Source organism: Coregonus lavaretus, assembly GCF_964263955.1.
Source record: "Coregonus lavaretus genome assembly, chromosome: 15".
In the NCBI taxonomy this organism is placed as follows: domain Eukaryota; kingdom Metazoa; phylum Chordata; class Actinopteri; order Salmoniformes; family Salmonidae; genus Coregonus; species Coregonus lavaretus.
Window position 1 is genome coordinate 47,948,115 of NC_140002.1, and position 19,040 is coordinate 47,967,154.

General features: G+C 43.2%; 1 protein-coding gene across 3 annotated transcripts in view; it reads left to right on the forward strand.

Moving 5' to 3' along the window:
• Positions 1 to 3,385: 3,385 nt before the first annotated feature.
• Positions 3,386 to 19,040, forward strand: part of abcg4a (ATP-binding cassette, sub-family G (WHITE), member 4a) — a gene marked incomplete at both ends in the record, with an annotated part of 60,516 nt that continues 44,861 nt past the window's right edge. For 2 of the 3 annotated variants that reach the window (XM_084178250.1, XM_084178251.1), the window contains one exon: positions 15,863 to 16,100. In XM_084178250.1, coding sequence (XP_084034376.1) covers positions 15,863 to 16,100 — 238 coding nt within the window. Of the gene's footprint in view, positions 3,434 to 15,853; positions 16,101 to 19,040 lie in introns of those variants that run through there. The other variant, XM_084178249.1, reaches the window with a different exon arrangement.

A 19,040-nucleotide genomic window follows, 5' to 3' on the forward strand; every position in this document is an offset into this window, starting at 1 on the left:
TACTTTCCGAAGGCACTGTAAATGTTTTGTCTTGTCCATTCACCCTCTGAATGGCACACATACACAATCTATGTCTCAATTGTCTCCAGGCTTAAAAATCATTATTTAACATGTCTCCTCCCCTTCATCTACACTGATTTTAAGTGGATTTAACAGGTGATATCAATAAGGGATCATAGATTTTACCTGGTCAGGCATGGAAAGAGCACTGTGTTTTGTGCACTCGGTGTAAAAAGGATGCATTTCTTTGTTTTGGACTTTCTGGATTATTTGCGTATTGATATTGTATTACTGCACTGTAGAAGCTAGAAACACAAGCATTGCAGTGCACCTGCTGTAACATCAGCTAATCTGTGGACGCAACCAATAAACTTTTATTTGATTTGTTACATGCAGTCTCTGATCTTGTCTATCAGATTTTGGCTGCTTTTCCTTCACTCTGCCGTCCGACTCATCCCAAACCATCTCAATTGGGTTGAGGTCGGGGGATTGTGGCGGCCAGATCATCTGATGCAGCACTCCATCACTCTCCTTCCTGGTCAAATAGCCCTTACACAGCCTGGAGGTGTGTTGGGTCATTGTCCTGTTGAAAAAGAAATTATAGTCCCACTAAGGCCAAACCAGATGGGATGGCGTATCGCTGCAGAATGCTGTGGTAGCCACTCTGGTTAATTGTGCCTTGAATTCTAATTAAATCACGGACAGTGTCACCAGCAAAGCACACCATAACTCCACCACCACCATGCTTTACGTGGGAACTACACATGCAGAGATCATCCGTTCACCCACATCGCATCTCACAAAGAAACAGAAGTTGGAACCAAAAATCTCAAATTTGGACTCCAGACCAAAGCACAAATTTCCACCGGTCTAATGTCCATTGCTCGTGTTTCTTGGCCCAAGCAGGTCTCTTCTTCTTATTGGTGTCCTTTAGTAGTGGTTTCTTTGCAGCAATTCGACCATGAAGGCCTGATTCACACAGTCCCCTCTGAACAGTTGATGTTGAGATGTGTCTGTGACTTGAACACTGTGAAGCGTTTATTTAGGCTGCAATTTCTGAGGCTGGTAACTCTAATGAATGTATCCTTTGCAGCAGAGGTAACTCTGGTGGCTATTTGAAGAATCTCAAATATAAAATGTTTTGTTTAACACTTTTTTGGTTACTACATGATTCCATATGTGTTATTTCATAGTTTTGATGTCTTCACTATTATTCTACAGTGTAAAAATAAAGAAACTCTTGAATTGGTAGGTGTGTCCAAACTTGACTAGAAGTGTATGTACATGTACAATCTATAGGTTTACTAAACGTTTGTGATCATCAATTAAGAGCAGTCAGATTAAGTTTAAGTGAAATGTCTTTTAACAAAGGAGAAGATAATCATATCAAAAGTAATGTGAGCATTGCATTTTGAAAGGCAATTACTTTATATTAACATGTATTGCAATGTTAAACATGTATTTCTAGATGAAACACTGATTTAAGTTTGGTGAAAAAGTGACTGATTTTGAGTATTGTCCTTACTCAATTGAAAATATCCTTAGTTTCGAAACTGCCTTTTTAATAATCTGTTTTGAGTTTTTTTACTAAGCGTTTTGAAAATGTACCACATACTTGTGAAAATTGCACCAGAGCTATAAAAAAAACAGTTATGAAATCGGTCCCATGCTAATATAAGGAGTGCATTTATATAGGTCAGCTGACCATATGCATATACTCATCTTAGATCAATTACTGACTTTATCTAAAGTCACAGCAAATTACATCAAAAGAGGGGAGTTGGCCTATTATTTTCTTAAACAGAAATGTCTAGAATACAGTTATTCAATGTATTTATACCTATTTCTTTAATTATAGGGCTATTTTACGGAATAACTGCAATTGCAGCCAATTCTCTTATCATTGGACTTAATCCACAATATCACAATTGTCATTGTGTAACTATCTTTTAAATAGATAGGCTAACCATTTAAAGACGAATAAGTATACTCTCTTATCAGCATCCACACGCACAACGTACTTTATCCCCGCTCAAGACGAGCACGACATAGCAAATAATTAATTGTTTATGGTACCTTATGAGGTAGGCTATGCTAATATTCAACATTGGCTGGCGAAAAACAACAACACTCAGACCAAATATGTTTTGGTTTCTTCCCACGGAGTGATTTAGGGCGTCATTTGAACGGGAGTAACCCCGACTGTTTCACCGAAAATAACCCGGGCACTGCAGCATCAGCACCAGACAGATGCGCAGGTGCGGTCTTTAAAGAGACCACGCGCAGATAAATTCACATCGGTGGGTGCATTCGATAGCCTACAACCTGCGTTTGCATTGCTTACATCACTGAGATGAGATAAACAATGGATTGGTGTATCGACTTTTCAATCGGACTTTTTGTAGCTATGGGCAACACACAGCCATAGGCAATGACATTTTCGTCCATTCTTAGGCTATGTGCCAAATATATCAAAAATTGTTCAGCCTCATAAGGAATACCCAAAATAGTGCCATAAATGTTGTTTGTATTAATTGCACAAACATTAAAAGTATTATTCTGCTCTGTTTTTTATATGTTAATCGCATTTCTAAACTACTGTTGGCACCCAATAATACAACTTTGTGTGGGGTCGGTAGCCTATAGGCCTATCAATTGCTGTTTTGATTTCATTCAGAAGAAAACCCATAAGCCTAATTAAAATGTGTCCTGCACATAATAAACACATCATCATGGCTCTTTTAAAGCATCCAGCCCGGGCCTCCTTTGGACTATCTCCTCGCAAAACCTGCCAGTGACGCCCTGAAACCCAGACCGACGGGCGTGCCAGAGAAGCACTGACCGGCAAGATAACGGTACTGCGTGCTATTGAGCTACTGCAGCAAGCCAGAAGAGGATGTGGAGACTAGACGGAGGAAATCAAATATAATCAACACCGCGGCAAGGACGTTTGTGAGTAGTCTGATAGGGGAATGAAATAAAAAGTAAAACACAGCTAACTTAGACTATAACCTGTCAGAAATCGAACGCACTACTGATTGATTGACTAAAGATGCAGCATTTGTTGAATTATTAATCTCTGAGAATCATCATACCACACTTGTTCCGGGCAGAAGGGAGGTTTAATCATTTCGAATAGCATAGAATAGCATAGATATTGTCTGCAGGACGTTATGTAGCCTAGCAAGCACCGAGTGATTTTTTTGGGGGAAAACATCGTGTCCTCATCCTCCTCCATCGCGCCGGAACCGAACCGAACCTTCATGGAGCCTGGAACACAGTGACCATCTTTGCCTGGCACGGGACTGACTCGTTGGGGACCATCTCTTGTTGCTGGATCTGCTGTTTCATTGTAAAGGGATGAACTGAGCAGTGCACTTCATAAATGGGAACGGAGTGCTCTATTGTTGGTCAAGTCAACACTCAAGAAAAAGTATGTTGGATTAATTAATGCATCATTTGTAAATGTTTCATAATGTGAAGAATTGAAAATGAGTGTGTTTATATTTGTGTGTATTGTGTTTATGCCTGCATGTAGGCCTATGCGTGTTTGTGGAATAGCAGTCTATTTCAGATCCTGCATGCATTAGTGATGTAATGCATGGAACAGCATGGAACAATCTCTCTTCTTTCCCTCCATCCACCTTCCTTCCAAACACCTCTCAGGCTTATATTATTAGCCCATGTACAGTACAACCATAATTATGTTCAGCCTTTGTTCTAGAGGAGAGGTAGAGAGTGCAAAGAACACAGATTCAATAGATGGTTTGATGTTTACATCATCATAGGGAACACAGTAACAGGTGCCTCTGAGAGAGACCTGTGCCACTTCTCTAGGCTATTACCAAGTAATTACTAATTAAATCAAGACAGACAAGCACTGGATTCCTTACTGCCAGTAATGTTTCAGCTAAGGCTACAGATGAAGACATGAACCATATGTCTTTAGATGTGACACCTTATTGCCTCCCCATTCCATCACGTGGCCAGGCGGCAGGGCAATGCGTGAGAGAGGAAAGAACAGGGCAGTCTTGATCTCACAGAGAGCAGAGAGAGAACCCATTATGGTCTGTCAGAGTCTGCGTCCATAATGGCACCCTATTCCTTTTATAGTGCAGTACTTGGGAAAAGGGTGCCATTTGGGATACACAGGTTCTGTTGGGCTAAACCCATTATGGTTCGTCAGGGTTCTGCAGAGCATAATGTGATAATAGGGATCTGGTGAAAAAAAAAAGTAGTGCACTATATAGGAAATATGGTGCCATTTTGGATACAAATGTTCTGTAAAAATCCTGAGCCCATTATGGTTTGTCAGGGTTCTGTATAGGTCTTGAAGAAGTGTGCTAGTGGTCGGTCGGGTTCTAGGGCTTAAAGCAGTGTTCTAATGGTCGGTCGGGTTCTAGGGCACAAAGCAGTGTTCTAATGGTTGGTAGGGTTCTAGGGCTTAAAGCAGTATGCTAATGGTCGGCGGTCTGGTTCTAGGGCTTAAAGCAGTGTGCTAATGGTCGGTCGGGTTCTAGGGCTTAAAGCAGTGTGCTAGTGGTCGGTCGGGTTCTAGTGCTTAAAGCATTGTGCTAGTGGTCGGTCGGGTTCTAGTGCTTAAAGCAGTGTGCTAATGATTGTTCACTAATGGCAGGTCAATCAATAGAGGCCATGGTCAGTTCTTTTTATCCTTTTCCTCAGTCCTGGATGTGAGGTTTGAACCATGCTAAACAGAATTTACACTTTACAGTAGGCCTATAACAGCACCACACAATGCAGATTGGAGTTTTCCTTATCACATCTTGTTCTAAGGGAAACTCTACCTTGAGGGAAGAAACTGATGTGATACTCCAGTGTTGGCTCCTTTCGGTTTTGCTGTGAGATATGTTAGCTTTAATTAGACTTGGTCTATGTAGCTGATGCTACATTGTATCATTGTACACTGCTGTGCATCATGTCAACTATATGGCAGCCTAGGCCTATGTGACTTCCTATAAACTTGATACACAATAACACACTTCAAACTACCTCTAATATCTTGTCAAGTATACCTCATTTGCTTGTAAGTGTGCTTTCTCCCTCTGCAACTTATTATGAAGCACTTTGTGGATCAATCAAGCTGACTGAAGCTCATAGCTACAGTGAGGGAAAAAAGTATTTGATCCCCTGCTGATTTGGGGGGTGATGATCAGTCGTAGGTAGGTTTATTTGAACAGTGAGAGACAGAATAACAACAAAAAAATCCAGAAAGATGCATGTCAAAAATGTTATAAATTGATTTGCATTTTAATGAGGGAAATAAGTATTTGACCCCCTCTCAATCAGAAAGATTTCTGGCTCCCAGCTGTCTTTTATACAGGTAACGAGCTGAGATTAGGAGCACACTCTTAAAGGGAGTGCTCCTAATCTCAGCTTGTTACCTGTATAAAAGACACCTGTCCACAGAAGCAATCAATCAATCAGATTCCAAACTCTCCACCATGGCCAAGACCAAAGAGCTCTCCAGGATGTCAGGGACAAGATTGTAGACCTACACAAGGCTGGAATGGGCTACAAGACCATCGCCAAGCAGCTTGGTGAGAAGGTGACAACAGTTGGTGCGATTATTCGCAAATGGAAGAAACACAAAAGAACTGTCAATCTCCCTCGGCCTGGGGCTCCATGCAAGATCTCACCTCGTGGAGTTGCAATGATCATGAGAACGGTGAGGAATCAGCCCAGAACTACATGGGAGGATCTTGTCAATGATCTCAAGGCAGCTGGGACCATAGTCACCAAGAAAACAATTGGTAACACACTACACCGTGAAGGACTGAAATCCTGCAGCGCCCGCAAGGTCCCCCTGCTCAAGAAAGCACATATACAGGCCCGTCTGAAGTTTGCCAATGAACATCTGAATGATTCAGAGGAGAACTGGGTGAAAGTGTTGTGGTCAGATGAGACCAAAATGTAGCTCTTTGGCATCAACTCAACTCGCCGTGTTTGGAGGAGGAGGAATGCTGCCTATGACCCCAAGAACACCATCCCCACCGTCAAACATGGAGGTGGAAACATTATGCTTTGGGGGTGTTTTTCTGCTAAGGGGACAGGACAACTTCACCGCATCAAAGGGACGATGGACGGGGCCATGTACCGTCAAATCTTGGGTGAGAACCTCCTTCCCTCAGCCAGGGCATTGAAATGGGTCGTGGATGGGTATTCCAGCATGAAAATGACCCAAAACACACGGCCAAGGCAACAAAGGAGTGGCTCAAGAAGAAGCACATTAAGGTCCTGGAGTGGCCTAGCCAGTCTCCAGACCTTAATCCCATAGAAAATCTGTGGAGGGAGCTGAAGGTTCGAGTTGCCAAATGTCAGGTTCGAAACCTTAATGACTTGGAGAAGATCTGCAAAGAGGAGTGGGACAAAATCCCTCCTGAGATGTGTGCAAACCTGGTGGCCATCTACAAGAAACGTCTAACCTCTGTGATTGCCAACAAGGGTTTTGCCACAAAGTACTAAGTCATGTTTTGCAGAGGGGTCAAATACTTATTTCCCTCATTAAAATGCAAATCAATTTCTAACATTTTTGACATGCGTTTTTCTGGATTTTTTTGTTGTTATTCTGTCTCTCACTGTTCAAATAAACCTACCATTAAAATTATAGACTGATAATTTCTTTGTCAGTGGGCAAACGTACAAAATCAGCAGGGGATCAAATACTTTTTTCCCATAGGGGGCTGCAGCCAGACGCACCTACAGTATACTCTGATGAATCACTGACTGGGCCTTTACGTTATGTATTGCTCCGTCCATTGCTCGAAAAGTAGGTAACAGGACTAGATGTTGAGCAGGTAAATTGCTGCATTTCTACCTCCTACCCCATTGAGACAGAAACCTGAACCTGCAAAAAGAAGGTACTTTACAGGTAAAGCCCCATGTCTGTATACAGTGCATTCGGAAAGTATTCAGACCCCTTGACCTTTTCCACATTTTGTTACATTACTGACTTAATCGAAAATTGATTAAATTATTAATTTTTCTCATCAATCAACACACAATACCCCTAATGACAAAGCGAAAACAGATTTTTTGATATTTTTTTGCAAATGTATTAAATATAAAAAACAGCTACCTTATTTCCATAAGTATTCTGACCCTTTGCTATGAGACTCGAAATTGAGCTCAGGTGCATCCTGTTTCCATTGCTATCTTTGAGATGTTTCTACAACTTGATTGGAGTCCACCTGTGGTAAATTCAATTGATTGAACATGATTTGGAAAGGCACACACTTGTCTATATAAGGTCCCACAGTTGACAGTGCATGTCAGAGCAAATCCAAGCCATGAGGTCGAAGGAATTGTCCGTAGAGCTCCGAGACAGGATTGTATCGAGGCACAGATCTGGGGAAGGGTACCAGAAAATATCTGCAGCATTGGCCTCCATCATTCTTAAATGGAAGAAGTTTGGAACCACCAAGACTCTTCCTAGAGCTGGCCGCCCGGCCAAACTGAGCAATCACGGGAGAAGGGCCTTGGTCAGGGAGTTGACCAAGAACCCGATGGTCACTCTGACAGAGCTCAAGAGTTCCTTTGTGGAGATGGGAGAACCTTTCAGAAGGACAACCATCTCTGCAGCACTCCACCAATCAGGCCTTTATGGTAGAGTGGCCAGACGGAAGCCACTCCTCAATAAAAGGCACATGACAGCCCGCTTGGAGTTTGCCAAAAGGCACCTAAAAGACTGTCAGACCATGAGAAGCAAGATTCTCTGGTCTTTTGAAACCAAGATTGAACTCTTTGGCCTGAATGCCAAGCGTCACATCTGGAGGAAACCTGGCACCATCCCTACGGTGAAGCATGGTGGTGGCAGCATCATGCTGTGGATATGTTTTTCAGTGGCAGGGACTGGGAGACTAGTCAGGATCGAGGGAAAGATGAACGGAGCAAAGTACAGAGAGATCCTTGATGAAAACCTTCTCCAGAGCGCTCAAGACCTCAGACTGGGGTGAAGGTTCAACGACCCTAAGCACACAGCCAAGACAACGCAGGAGTGGCTTTGGGACAAGTCTCTGAATGTCCTTGAGTGGCCCAGCCAGGGCCCGGACTTGAACCCGATCTAACATCATTTTGAGAGAATCTGCAGAGAAGAATGGGATAAACTCCCCAAATACAGGTGTGCTAAGCTTGTAGAGTCATACCCAAGAAGACTCGAGGCTGTAATCGCTGCCAAAGGTGCTTCAACAAAGTACTGAGTAAAGGGTCTGAATACTTACAGTACCAGTCAAAAGTTAGGACACACCTACTCAATTAAGGGTTTTTCTTTATTTTTACTATTTTCGACATTGTAGAATAATAGTGAAGACATCAGAACTATGAAATAACACATATGGAATCATGTATTACCCGAAAAAGTGTTAAACAAATCAAAATATATTTTATATTTTAGATTCTTCAGAGTCGCCACCCTTTACCTTGATGACAGCTTTGCACACTCTTGGCATTCTTTCAACCAGCTTCATGAGGTATTCACCTGGAATGCTTTTCCAACAGTCTTGAAGGAGTTCCCACATATGCTGAGCACTTGTTGGCTGCTTTTCCTTCACTCTGCGGTCCAACTCATCCCAAACCATCTCAATTGGGTTGAGGTCGGGTGATTGTGGAGGCCAGGTCATCTGATGCAGCACTCCATCACTCTCCTTCTTGGTCATTGTCCAGTTGAAAAACAAATGATAGTCCCACTAAGCGCAAACCAGATGGGATGGCGTATCGCTGCAGAATGCTGTGGTAGCCATGCTGGTTAAGTGTGCCTTGAATTCTAAATAAATCACAGACAGTGTCACCAGCAAAGCACCACCACACCATCACACCTCCTCCTCCATGCTTCACGGTGGGAACCACACATGCGGACATCATCCGTACACCTACTCTGCGTCTCTCAAAGACACGGCGGTTGGAACCAAAAATCTCAAATTTGGACTCATCAGACAAAAAGACAGATTGCCACCGGCAAATGTCCATTGCTCGTGTTTCTTGGCCCAAGCAAATTTTTATTTAACCAGGTAAGCCAGTTGAGAACAAGTTCTCATTTACAACTGCGACCTGGCCAAGATAAAGCAAAGCAATGCGGTAAAAACAACAACACAGAGTTACATATGGGGTAAAACAAAACATAAAGTCAAAAATACCACAGAAGATATATATATATATATATATATAAGAGTATCTTATGATAAGCTGTAGACCACACTATTTACCAAGAGAGTTTTCATCTATATTTTTCATAGCTGTCTATTTACCACCACAAACCAATGCTGGCATTAAGATTGCACTGAATGAGTTGTACAAGGCCATTAATCAACAGGAAAACGCTCATCCAGATGCAGCGCTCCTAGTAGCCGGGGACTTTAATGCAGGGAAACTTAAATCCGTTCTACCTCATTTCTACCAGCATGTTAAATGTGCAACCAGAGGGGAAAAAACTCTAGACCACCTTTACTCCACACACAGAGACGCATACAAAGCTCTCCCTCGCCCTCCATTTGGCAAATCTGACCATAACTCTATCCTCCTGATTCCTGCTTATAAGCAAAAACTGAAGCAGGAAGCACCAGTGATTCGGCTAATAAAAAAGTGGTCAGATGACGCAGATGCTAAGCTACAGGACTGTTTTGCTAGCACAGACTGGAACATGTTCCGGGATTCTTCAGACAGCATTGAGGAGTACACCACATCAGTCACTGGCTTCATCAATAAGTGCATCGATGATGTCGTCCCCACAGTGACCGTACGTACATACCCCAACCAGAAGCCATGGATTACAGGAAACATCCGCACTGAGCTAAAGGGTAGAGCTGCCGCTTTCAAGGAACGGGACTCTAACCCGGACGCTTATAAGAAATCCCGCTATGACCTCCGACGAACCATCAAACAGGCAAAGAGTCAATACAGGTCTAAGATTGAATCATACTACACTGGCTCTGACGCTCGTCGGATGTGGCAGGGCTTGAAAACTATTACAGACTACAAAGGGAAGCACAGCCGCGAGCTGCCCAGTGACACAAGCCTACCAGACGAGCTAAACCACTTCTATGCTCGCTTCGAGGCAAGCAACACTGAAGCATGCATGAGAGCACCAGCTGTTCCGGACGACTATGTGATCACGCTCTCCGTAGCCGATGTGAGTAAGACTTTTAAGCAGGTCAACATTCACAAGGCCGCAGGGCCAGACGGATTACCAGGACGTGTACTCCGAGCATGTGCTGACCAACTGGCAAGTGTCTTCACTGACATTTTCAACATGTCCCTGACTGAGTCTGTAATACCAACATGTTTCAAGCAGACCACCATAGTCCCCGTGCCCAAGAACTCTAAGATAACCTGCCTAAATGACTACCGACCCGTAGCACTGACGTCTGTAGCCATGAAGTGCTTTGAAAGACTGGTCATGGCTCACATCAACAGCATAATCCCAGAAACCCTAGACCCACTCCAATTTGCATACCGCCCCAACAGATCCACAGATGATGCAATCTCTATCGCACTCCACACTGCCCTTTCCCACCTGGACAAGAGGAACACCTACGTGAGAATGCTATTCATTGACTACAGCTCAGCATTCAACACCATAGTGCCCTCTAAGCTCATCACTAAGCTAAGGATCCTGGGACTAAACACCTCCCTCTGCAACTGGATCCTGGACTTCCTGACGGGCCGCCCCCAGGTGGTAAGGGTAGGTAACAACACATCTGCCACACTGATCCTCAACACGGGGGCCCCTCAGGGGTGCGTGCTCAGTCCCCTCCTGTACTCTCTGTTCACCCATGACTGCATGGCCAGGCACGACTCCAACACCATCATTAAGTTTGCCGACGACACAACAGTGGTAGGCCTGATCACCGACAACGATGAGACAGCCTATAGGGAGGAGGTCAGAGATCTGGCCGTGTGGTGCCAGGACAACAACCTCTCCCTCAACGTGACCAAGACAAAGGAGATGATTGTGGACTACAGGAAAAAAAAGAGGACTGAGCACGCCCCCATTCTCATCGACGGGGCTGTAGTGGAACAGGTTGAGAGCTTCAAGTTCCTTGGTGTCCACATCACCAACGAACTATCATGGTCCAAACACACCAAGACAGTCGTGAAGAGGGCACGACAAAGCCTATTCCCCCTCAGGAGACTAAAAAGATTTGGCATGGGTCCTCAGATCCTCAAAAAATTCTACAGCTGCACCATCGAGAGCATCCTGACTGGTTGCATCACCGCCTGGTATGGCAACTGCTTGGCCTCTGACCGCAAGGCACTACAGAGGGTAGTGCGTACGGTCCCTGCCATCCAGGACCTCTATACCAGGCGGTGTCAGAGGAAGGCCCTCAAAATTGTCAAAGACTCCAGCCACCCTAGTCATAGACTGTTCTCTCTGCTACCGCACGGCAAGCGGTACCGGAGTGCCAAGTCTAGGTCCAAAAGACTTCTCAACAGCTTCTACCCCCAAGCCATAAGACTCCTGAACAGCTAATCATGGCTACCCGGACTATTTGCACTGCCCCCCCACCCCATCCTTTTTACGCTGCTGCTACTCTGTTAAGTATTTATGCATAGTCACTTTAACTCTACCCACATGTACATATTACCTCAACTACCTCAACTAGCCGGTGCCCCCGCACATTGACTATGCAACGGTACCCCCCTGTATATATAGCCTCCCTACTGTCACTTTATTTTACTGTATATATAGCCTCCCTACTGTCACTTTATTTTACTTCTGCTCTTTTTTTCTCAACACTTTTTTGTTGTTGTTTTATTCTTACTTTTTTGTTTAAAATAAATGCACTGTTGGTTAAGGGCTGTAAGTAAGCATTTCACTGTAATGTCTGCACCTGTTGTATTCGGCGCATGTGACCAATAACATTTGATTTGATTTGATTTGATACAGTGTGTGCAAATGTAGCAAGTTATGGAGGTAAGGCAATAAATAGGCCATAGTGCAAAATAATTACAATTAGTATTAACACTGGAATGATAGATGTGCAAGAGATGATGTGCAAGTAGAGATACAGGGGTGCAAATTAGCAAAATAAATAACAATATGGGGATGAGGTAGTTGAGTGGCTAATTTCAGAAGGGCTGTGTACAGGTGCAGTGATCGGTAAGGTGCTCTGACAACTGATGCTTAAAGTTAGTGAGGGAGATAAGAGTCTCCAGCTTCAGAGATTTTCGCAGTTCGTTCCAGTCATTGGCAGCAGAGAACTGGAAGGAATGGCAGCCAAAGGAGGTGTTGGCTTTGGGGATGACCAGTGAGATATACCTGCTGGAGCGCATACTACAGGTGGGTGTTGCTATGGTGACCAATGAGCTAAGATAAGGCAGAGATTTGCCTAGCAGTGATTTATAGATGGCCTGGAGCCAGTGGGTTTGGCGACGAATATGTAGTGAGGACCAGCCAACAAGAGTGTACAGGTCACAGTGATGGGTAGTATATGGGGCTTTGGTGACAAAACGGATGGCACTGTGATAGACTACATCCAATTTGCTGAGTAGAGTGTTGGAGGCTATTTTGTAAATGACATCGCCGAAGTCAAGGATCGGTAGGATAGTCAGTTTTACGAGGGCATGTTTGGCAGCATGAGTGAAGGAGGCTTTGTTGCGAGATAGGAAGCCGATTCTAGATTTAACTTTGGATTGGAGATGCTTAATGTGAGTCTGGAAGGAGAGTTTACAGTCTAACCAGACACCTAGTTATTTGTAGTTGTCCACATACTCTAGGTCAGACCCGTCGAGAGTAGTGATTCTAGTCGGGTGGGCGGGTGCCAGCAGCGTTCGATTGAAGAAGTCTCTTCTTATTATTGGTATCCTTTAGTAGTGGTTTCTTTGCAGCAATTTGACCATGAAGGCCTGATTCACACAGTCTCCTCTGAACAGTTGATGTTGAGATGTGTCTGTTACTTGAACTCTGTGAAGCATTTATTTGGGCTGCAATCTGAGGTGCAGTTAATTGCCGATTTCTGAGGCTGGGAACTCTAATGCACTTATCCTCTGCAGTAGAGGTAACTCTGGGTCTTCCTTTCCTGTGGCGGTCCTCATGAGAGCCAGTTTCATCACAGCGCTTGATTGTTTTTGCGACTGCACTTGAAGAAACTTGACATTTTCCGGATTGACTGACCTTCATGTCTTAAAGTAATGATGGACTGTCATTTCTCTTTGCTTTTTTGAGCTGTTCTTGCCATAATAGGGACTTGGTTTTTTACCAAATAGGGCTATCCTCTGTATACCAACCCTACATTGTCACAACACAACTGATTGGCTCCAATGCATTAAGAAGGAAAGAAATTCCACAAATTAACTTTTAAGAAGGCACACCTGTTAATTGAAATGCTTTCCAGGAGACTACCTCATGAAGCTGTCATCAAGGCAAAGGGTGGCTATTTGAAGAATCTCAAATATAAAATATATTTTGATTTGTTTAACACTTTCTTGGTTACTACATGATTCCATATGTGTTATTTCATAGTTTTGATGTCTTCACTATTATTCTACAATAAAAACCCTTGAATGAGTAGGTGTGTCCAAACTTTAGACTGGTACTGTATGTAAATGTAATATTTCAGTTTTCTATTTGTAATAAATTTGCTAACATTTCTAAAATCTGTTTTTGCTTTGTCATTATGGGGTATTGTGTGTAGATTGGGGAAAAAACAATTTAATCAATTCTAGAATAAGGCTGTAACATTACAAAATGTGGAAAAAGTCTGAGTACTTTCCGAATGCACTATAGTATACTATATATTATGACTGCCTAGCTATGAGTTTCAGACATCTTGAGTAGAACGTTCAGTTGGGAGTCAGTCTTCAAAAAAACGTTCACAACAATATTGTGACAAAACGTGCAACCCAAAAATAGTGTTGGTGTTGCTCTGCCTGCCTTACATGCTGTAGTATTGGAAACCAATTCCCTCCTAGAATGAGTCATAGGAGCTTGAATCAATGGAGCAGGTTTGCTATGCGAGTTGCAAAACAAGGGAACCAGCCAAAAAACAGACAGGTGTCGTGTTCCAACCAACCTTCGATAGGAAGGACTCAGCTTTTGTACCCCAGAAATGTGGGTGTTTTTGTGGTGTAGTTAGCGTAGGTGTTCAGGTAGTGTAAAATGTGTATGTGTGTGTGTAAGCTAATGTGAATGTGAAATATTGGTGTATTTCCTCTCAAGTGGCTTGTGTGCCGCTACGTGTCTCCTCCACGTTGCCTCTATAGATAGATAGGTCCAGGCTAGGGTGAGTGAGTGGGGAGTCGGGAGTGTGGGAGTGGAGCAGTGGGGGAGGGGGGATTACTCCGTGTAGGCCAGGAGGTTTCTAGTGAATCAGCCATTTCAGCACTATAAGGCTCTGCTAGTCTGTAACCAAATCCTCCACTCCTCACACCGGCCGGGAATCAGATCCCGCACATCCAGCCTGTCTATACTGTAGACCTAACGCAACCTCTTACAGCATTCTGTGTCCCAAATGGCCCCATATTCCCTATAGGGCTCTGGTAAAAAGTAGTGCATATATATAGGGAATAGGGTGTGACTTGGGACTTACACATCGCCCTAATCACATTAGCACCACCATAACCATCGGACCTCTAAGAGCTTGTCTAGCATGTCTTAAATCACTACAACACTGTTTCCACTGTCTCATCATCGCTGTTCACAGCTTTATATAGAGCAACACCATCCCTACATTACAAACTGACTGTCCAGGTCATGTCCTTATGGAGTAGGCCTGGCAGAGTTTGTTTTTTAAGCTTCACAGTCAATCAATATGTCAGTTAGTCACTTCATCAATCACTCAGTTGCCTGATAATCTATCACTTTTATTACATTTCAATCCTCAAACCTCCAAGCCCATGGCAGAGAATGTGGTCTATCTATATCCCATGGTATGATAACATAAGATGGATCTATTCTGCCCCATTGCTTTGGGATTTAACAGAATACCCAGCAAACAAAAATTGGTTCTGTGAAAGTTCCCAGAACATTCATTAGGTTGCAGCAAATGTTCTCATAACACAAATACTGTCCTGTCGTGCTGATGACTATAGAATGTTTGTATAAAATATTTGTCTGATGTTGCAAGAACGTTCCTATAACACATTTAATCTATTCTTTAAAGGTTACCAGAATGTTTCATTAGGGTGCAAAAAACAGTCACCTGATGTTGCAAGAACATTCCTAGAACACATTTTGTCTGTCTTTTATGTTTTGGGAACATATCTTTTGTGATGTCCATTCTGGGAACGTTCTTGCAACATCAGGCAAATGTTTTCTGCAAACGTTGTATAATCATCAGCATGACTGGATAGTTTCTGGGTTATGAGAACATTTGCCGCAACCGCACGAATGTTCTGGGAACTTTCACAGAACCAATTTTGGTTTGCTGGGAAAACATTACTAGTACATTGCATTTTCTGGAAACCTAATGATAGCTTTTGGGGAATGTTCTGTGGTGGTTGTTACGGATGTTGTGCACAATATTTTAGTGAATGTTAGGAGAATATTCCAAGGATATTTCATTTAAAACATAAAAAATATTATGATGTTATAATCCAAATGTTAGATACAACTCTAGAACTTAATGTGAATCTTAGGCAATGTTCTGGGAATGTTCCTGGTTTGCTGGGTAGCCTACTTGTAGAATCTCATCTCATATACCCACTCATCACATTGAGGAAGTTGTAGTTGAGTTCAAAACTATTGGTTCTCTTCTAATGTTAACTTTATGCTTCAGAAAATATAAGGTGATGTTGATTGTATTTAACCAGCTCTAGTGCAATCTGTTTCTGTGAAATTGTGTAATAATAACATGAAATCTGTAGTATTATAATGACTGACAGTTTCCCCCCTCTTTTCCAGTCTGTTAGTATGGCCGAGAGGACGTTGGAGACGTCTGTCTCTGTCAGCATCCCGATGGAGGAGACCAAACTCCCTGGGGGTGGGGTTGTGCCCACAGAGGCCCCGCTGCTCACCCACCTAAAGAAAGTGGAGAACCACATTACGGAGGCCCAGCGGTTCTCCCACCTGCCCCGGCGCTCTGCTGTGGACATAGAGTTCACTGAGCTGTCGTACACCATCAGAGAGGGGCCCTGCTGGAGGAGGAGAGGTACTGCAGCCCACACACCACCCAGACGTTATACACCACCCCTACACCACTCATACTAAATATAGATAGATAGCTGAGCTATACACCCACCCATACACCACCCCTACAAAACCCATACAACAGGGTCATATTTGTTAGGGCGCACTGTAGCAAAACGTCTTCCAGTGAGTATTATTGGACAAGTTCAGATAGTCCCTCCCCGTTTCAGTCCGTTTTCTTTAATTTGATGCCTAATGAAAACGAATATGATAACATCACAGAGGATGATGGTCAAGTAATAAGTACATCTTTATTTGGTGATGGCTCGTATATCATATAGATGAATTTATGTATCTATGTAGACTCAAGCTATGCCCATACACACATTACTGTAACTGCTGTTCAAACCCTTTGATAGAGATGTGATCATGTCCAAAACAGCATCATTCTTGGCAGATTTTCTTACTCCTTATACTCTTCTTACTCTCTCTGTGTGTCTGGAGTATCCAGCTCAAAGGACCAATGATCTGTATGCAATACACACACACACACACACACACACACACACACACGTATGTTCTACCAGGCTGTGTGGCTGCTGTATCTTTGTGCTGTGCTCAGCAGAGTTTAGACACAATAAATCATTCACACTAGCAGCCTGCCCCCCTACCCTCCACCCCCCTCTCACGATGTACGATACACACAGGCTATGGTCTACACCAGGCAGACAGACAGGCCCAGTATACGATTGATCTGCTCATTAAATATTAATGGCATTTAAACCCACCAGCCTGATTAATGAGCAACCTCGGAGCCTAAGAGTCTCTAGCCTGAGGCATAATGGTTCTAGTTGGCCATACCTCTCTGTCAGGACAACATTCTCCTTAGACCAACCCCTGCACCATGTCTTTATGTGTCCTCTACAGGTTATCTTTGTTTATAGGCTACATGGCGCATGTTAATACAGTATGTCTGATCTTATCATACATCCTATCTTCTACTGTTGTTTATCTTATGTTGTATTGATGTCCATTATGGGGACAGGTAGATGTGTATTCCATTGTGTTTGTAGAGGAGCTCTGTGCATTCAACTAGTAGATAAAACAACCACAATCATTGAACTTGATATATGGTATTGCAGTAAGTCAGATCTAATAGTACATTCCATCACTGCTGTTGTAGGTCTTATGTTATTGATGTCCATTGGGGATAGTGTGGTGGAAGTGGTCCAGTAGATGTGGATTCCATTGCGTTTGTGAGACCTTTATGTCTAGTAGTAATGATAGTAGAGACAAAAGGGGCAGACAGTAATGGAATCACATGGTCAGACTGGGAGACAGTGTGTGTGTGTGTTTTGTGCACGTGTGTACGTATACGCCTGCGTGCGCGTTTGGGTCCAAATGGGAAACGGGGGAACAGAGAGAGATTCCTGACTGAAGGCTGGTCTGATCGATAACTAACCTCTTTGTTCATGTATTGAATTGTAACGTTGTTACATCAGCATTCTCCATTCAATCAGTGTTCTTTACCAACTGTTTTGTTGTTCAACTCCACATGTAGCTAACCTCTTCCAGCCTTTCCCTATTATCCATATACACATGTGAAGGTATGTCTGTGGTCTGTGCCCTTATTGATATGTGTAGCAAGATGTATTGTAGCCTATCCCAGTATTGTACGAAGAAGTGGTGTCTGTCTCCCATAGAGGCTGCATAGGTTATTCAGTTCATTGAGAGACTATTTAGAGTCTGACTAAAACCCCTTCAGTAACATAGATATGCGTAGGTGGATGTGTAAGATAAGATAATGACTGTATTATCCCTGTGGGGAAATACAGGAGGGTGTGCATACATAATACAAACACAATCAAGCATAAACAAGGACATATACAGGCAATACATACAGGTAGAAAAAGTGCAGTTCATGAGCGATCAATGATTAATCTGTAAATTATATACGCTATACACATCAGTACATGCCGTCAACTACAATATCAACTGAAGGCCAGCCCACTAGTCCTGCTAGTGGTTTTTAATACAGTATTGTACAGTATTGTATCCCAGTATTGTATGGAGAAGCTGTCTCTCATATAGAAGCTGAATACTGTACGCTATTCAGTTCACATAGAGACTATTTAGAGTCTGAACCCCCCCTGGCATTATTACAGGTCACCTTCACCACCACCCCAACCCCCATTAGCCATATTTAACCCTTCACTGCCTCTTAGCTCTCTCACAGACTCACTGGATCCCTTGAAAGGCTCTACTACCTGTTACTTATAATTTGGTTCAAATGTCATTATATTCGAATAGGCTTAGTCATTAGACTGAGTAATATTTTTGGTTCTTCCTTATCGAGCCACCTAAACATTTTTCCTTCTTCAAAATGAGCAGAGAGAGGATGAGATCCCTCTGCAGTATAAAATTAAAACTGTATAATGAGCAGCAATAATGTGATGGCGCAGAGCGAAGCTGAGCATGGTGCCATGGTGCTCCAGGGAATGCTTTTGCACCCAAGAGATATTATGAAGATCTCAACAGGAGGGTGGGGGGAAGGAGGCTGTGGAGAGGGGCCCAGGGAGAGGGCCGTAATATCTCAAGAGTCTGTGTGATTCTCAGAGAGAATAACACAACACATTAGGGTGAAGAGGGAGCTGTAATATCAGATTACTTCTGAGATTCAGCTGAGAGAAGAAACTCCGAACATGAAGGAGCCGTAATATCTGAGGATTTTTGTGGTTCTGTGGTTCAGAGAGAACACAACACATGAAGTGGAACTGGAGGCCTAAGGAGAGTCAGTCAGTGAGAGAGCCATTGCTTTGATTGGTCGGCTCTCGAGTGGGGTAAAGATCCAGAGAGGTGAGGGTGAGTTGGGGCCTTGCAGCCACCTCCTCTCATCCATTTTTATAGTTGCCATCCCTGGGAGGATGGATGAGGATGAATAAGGTCACTCCTCAGATGGTGT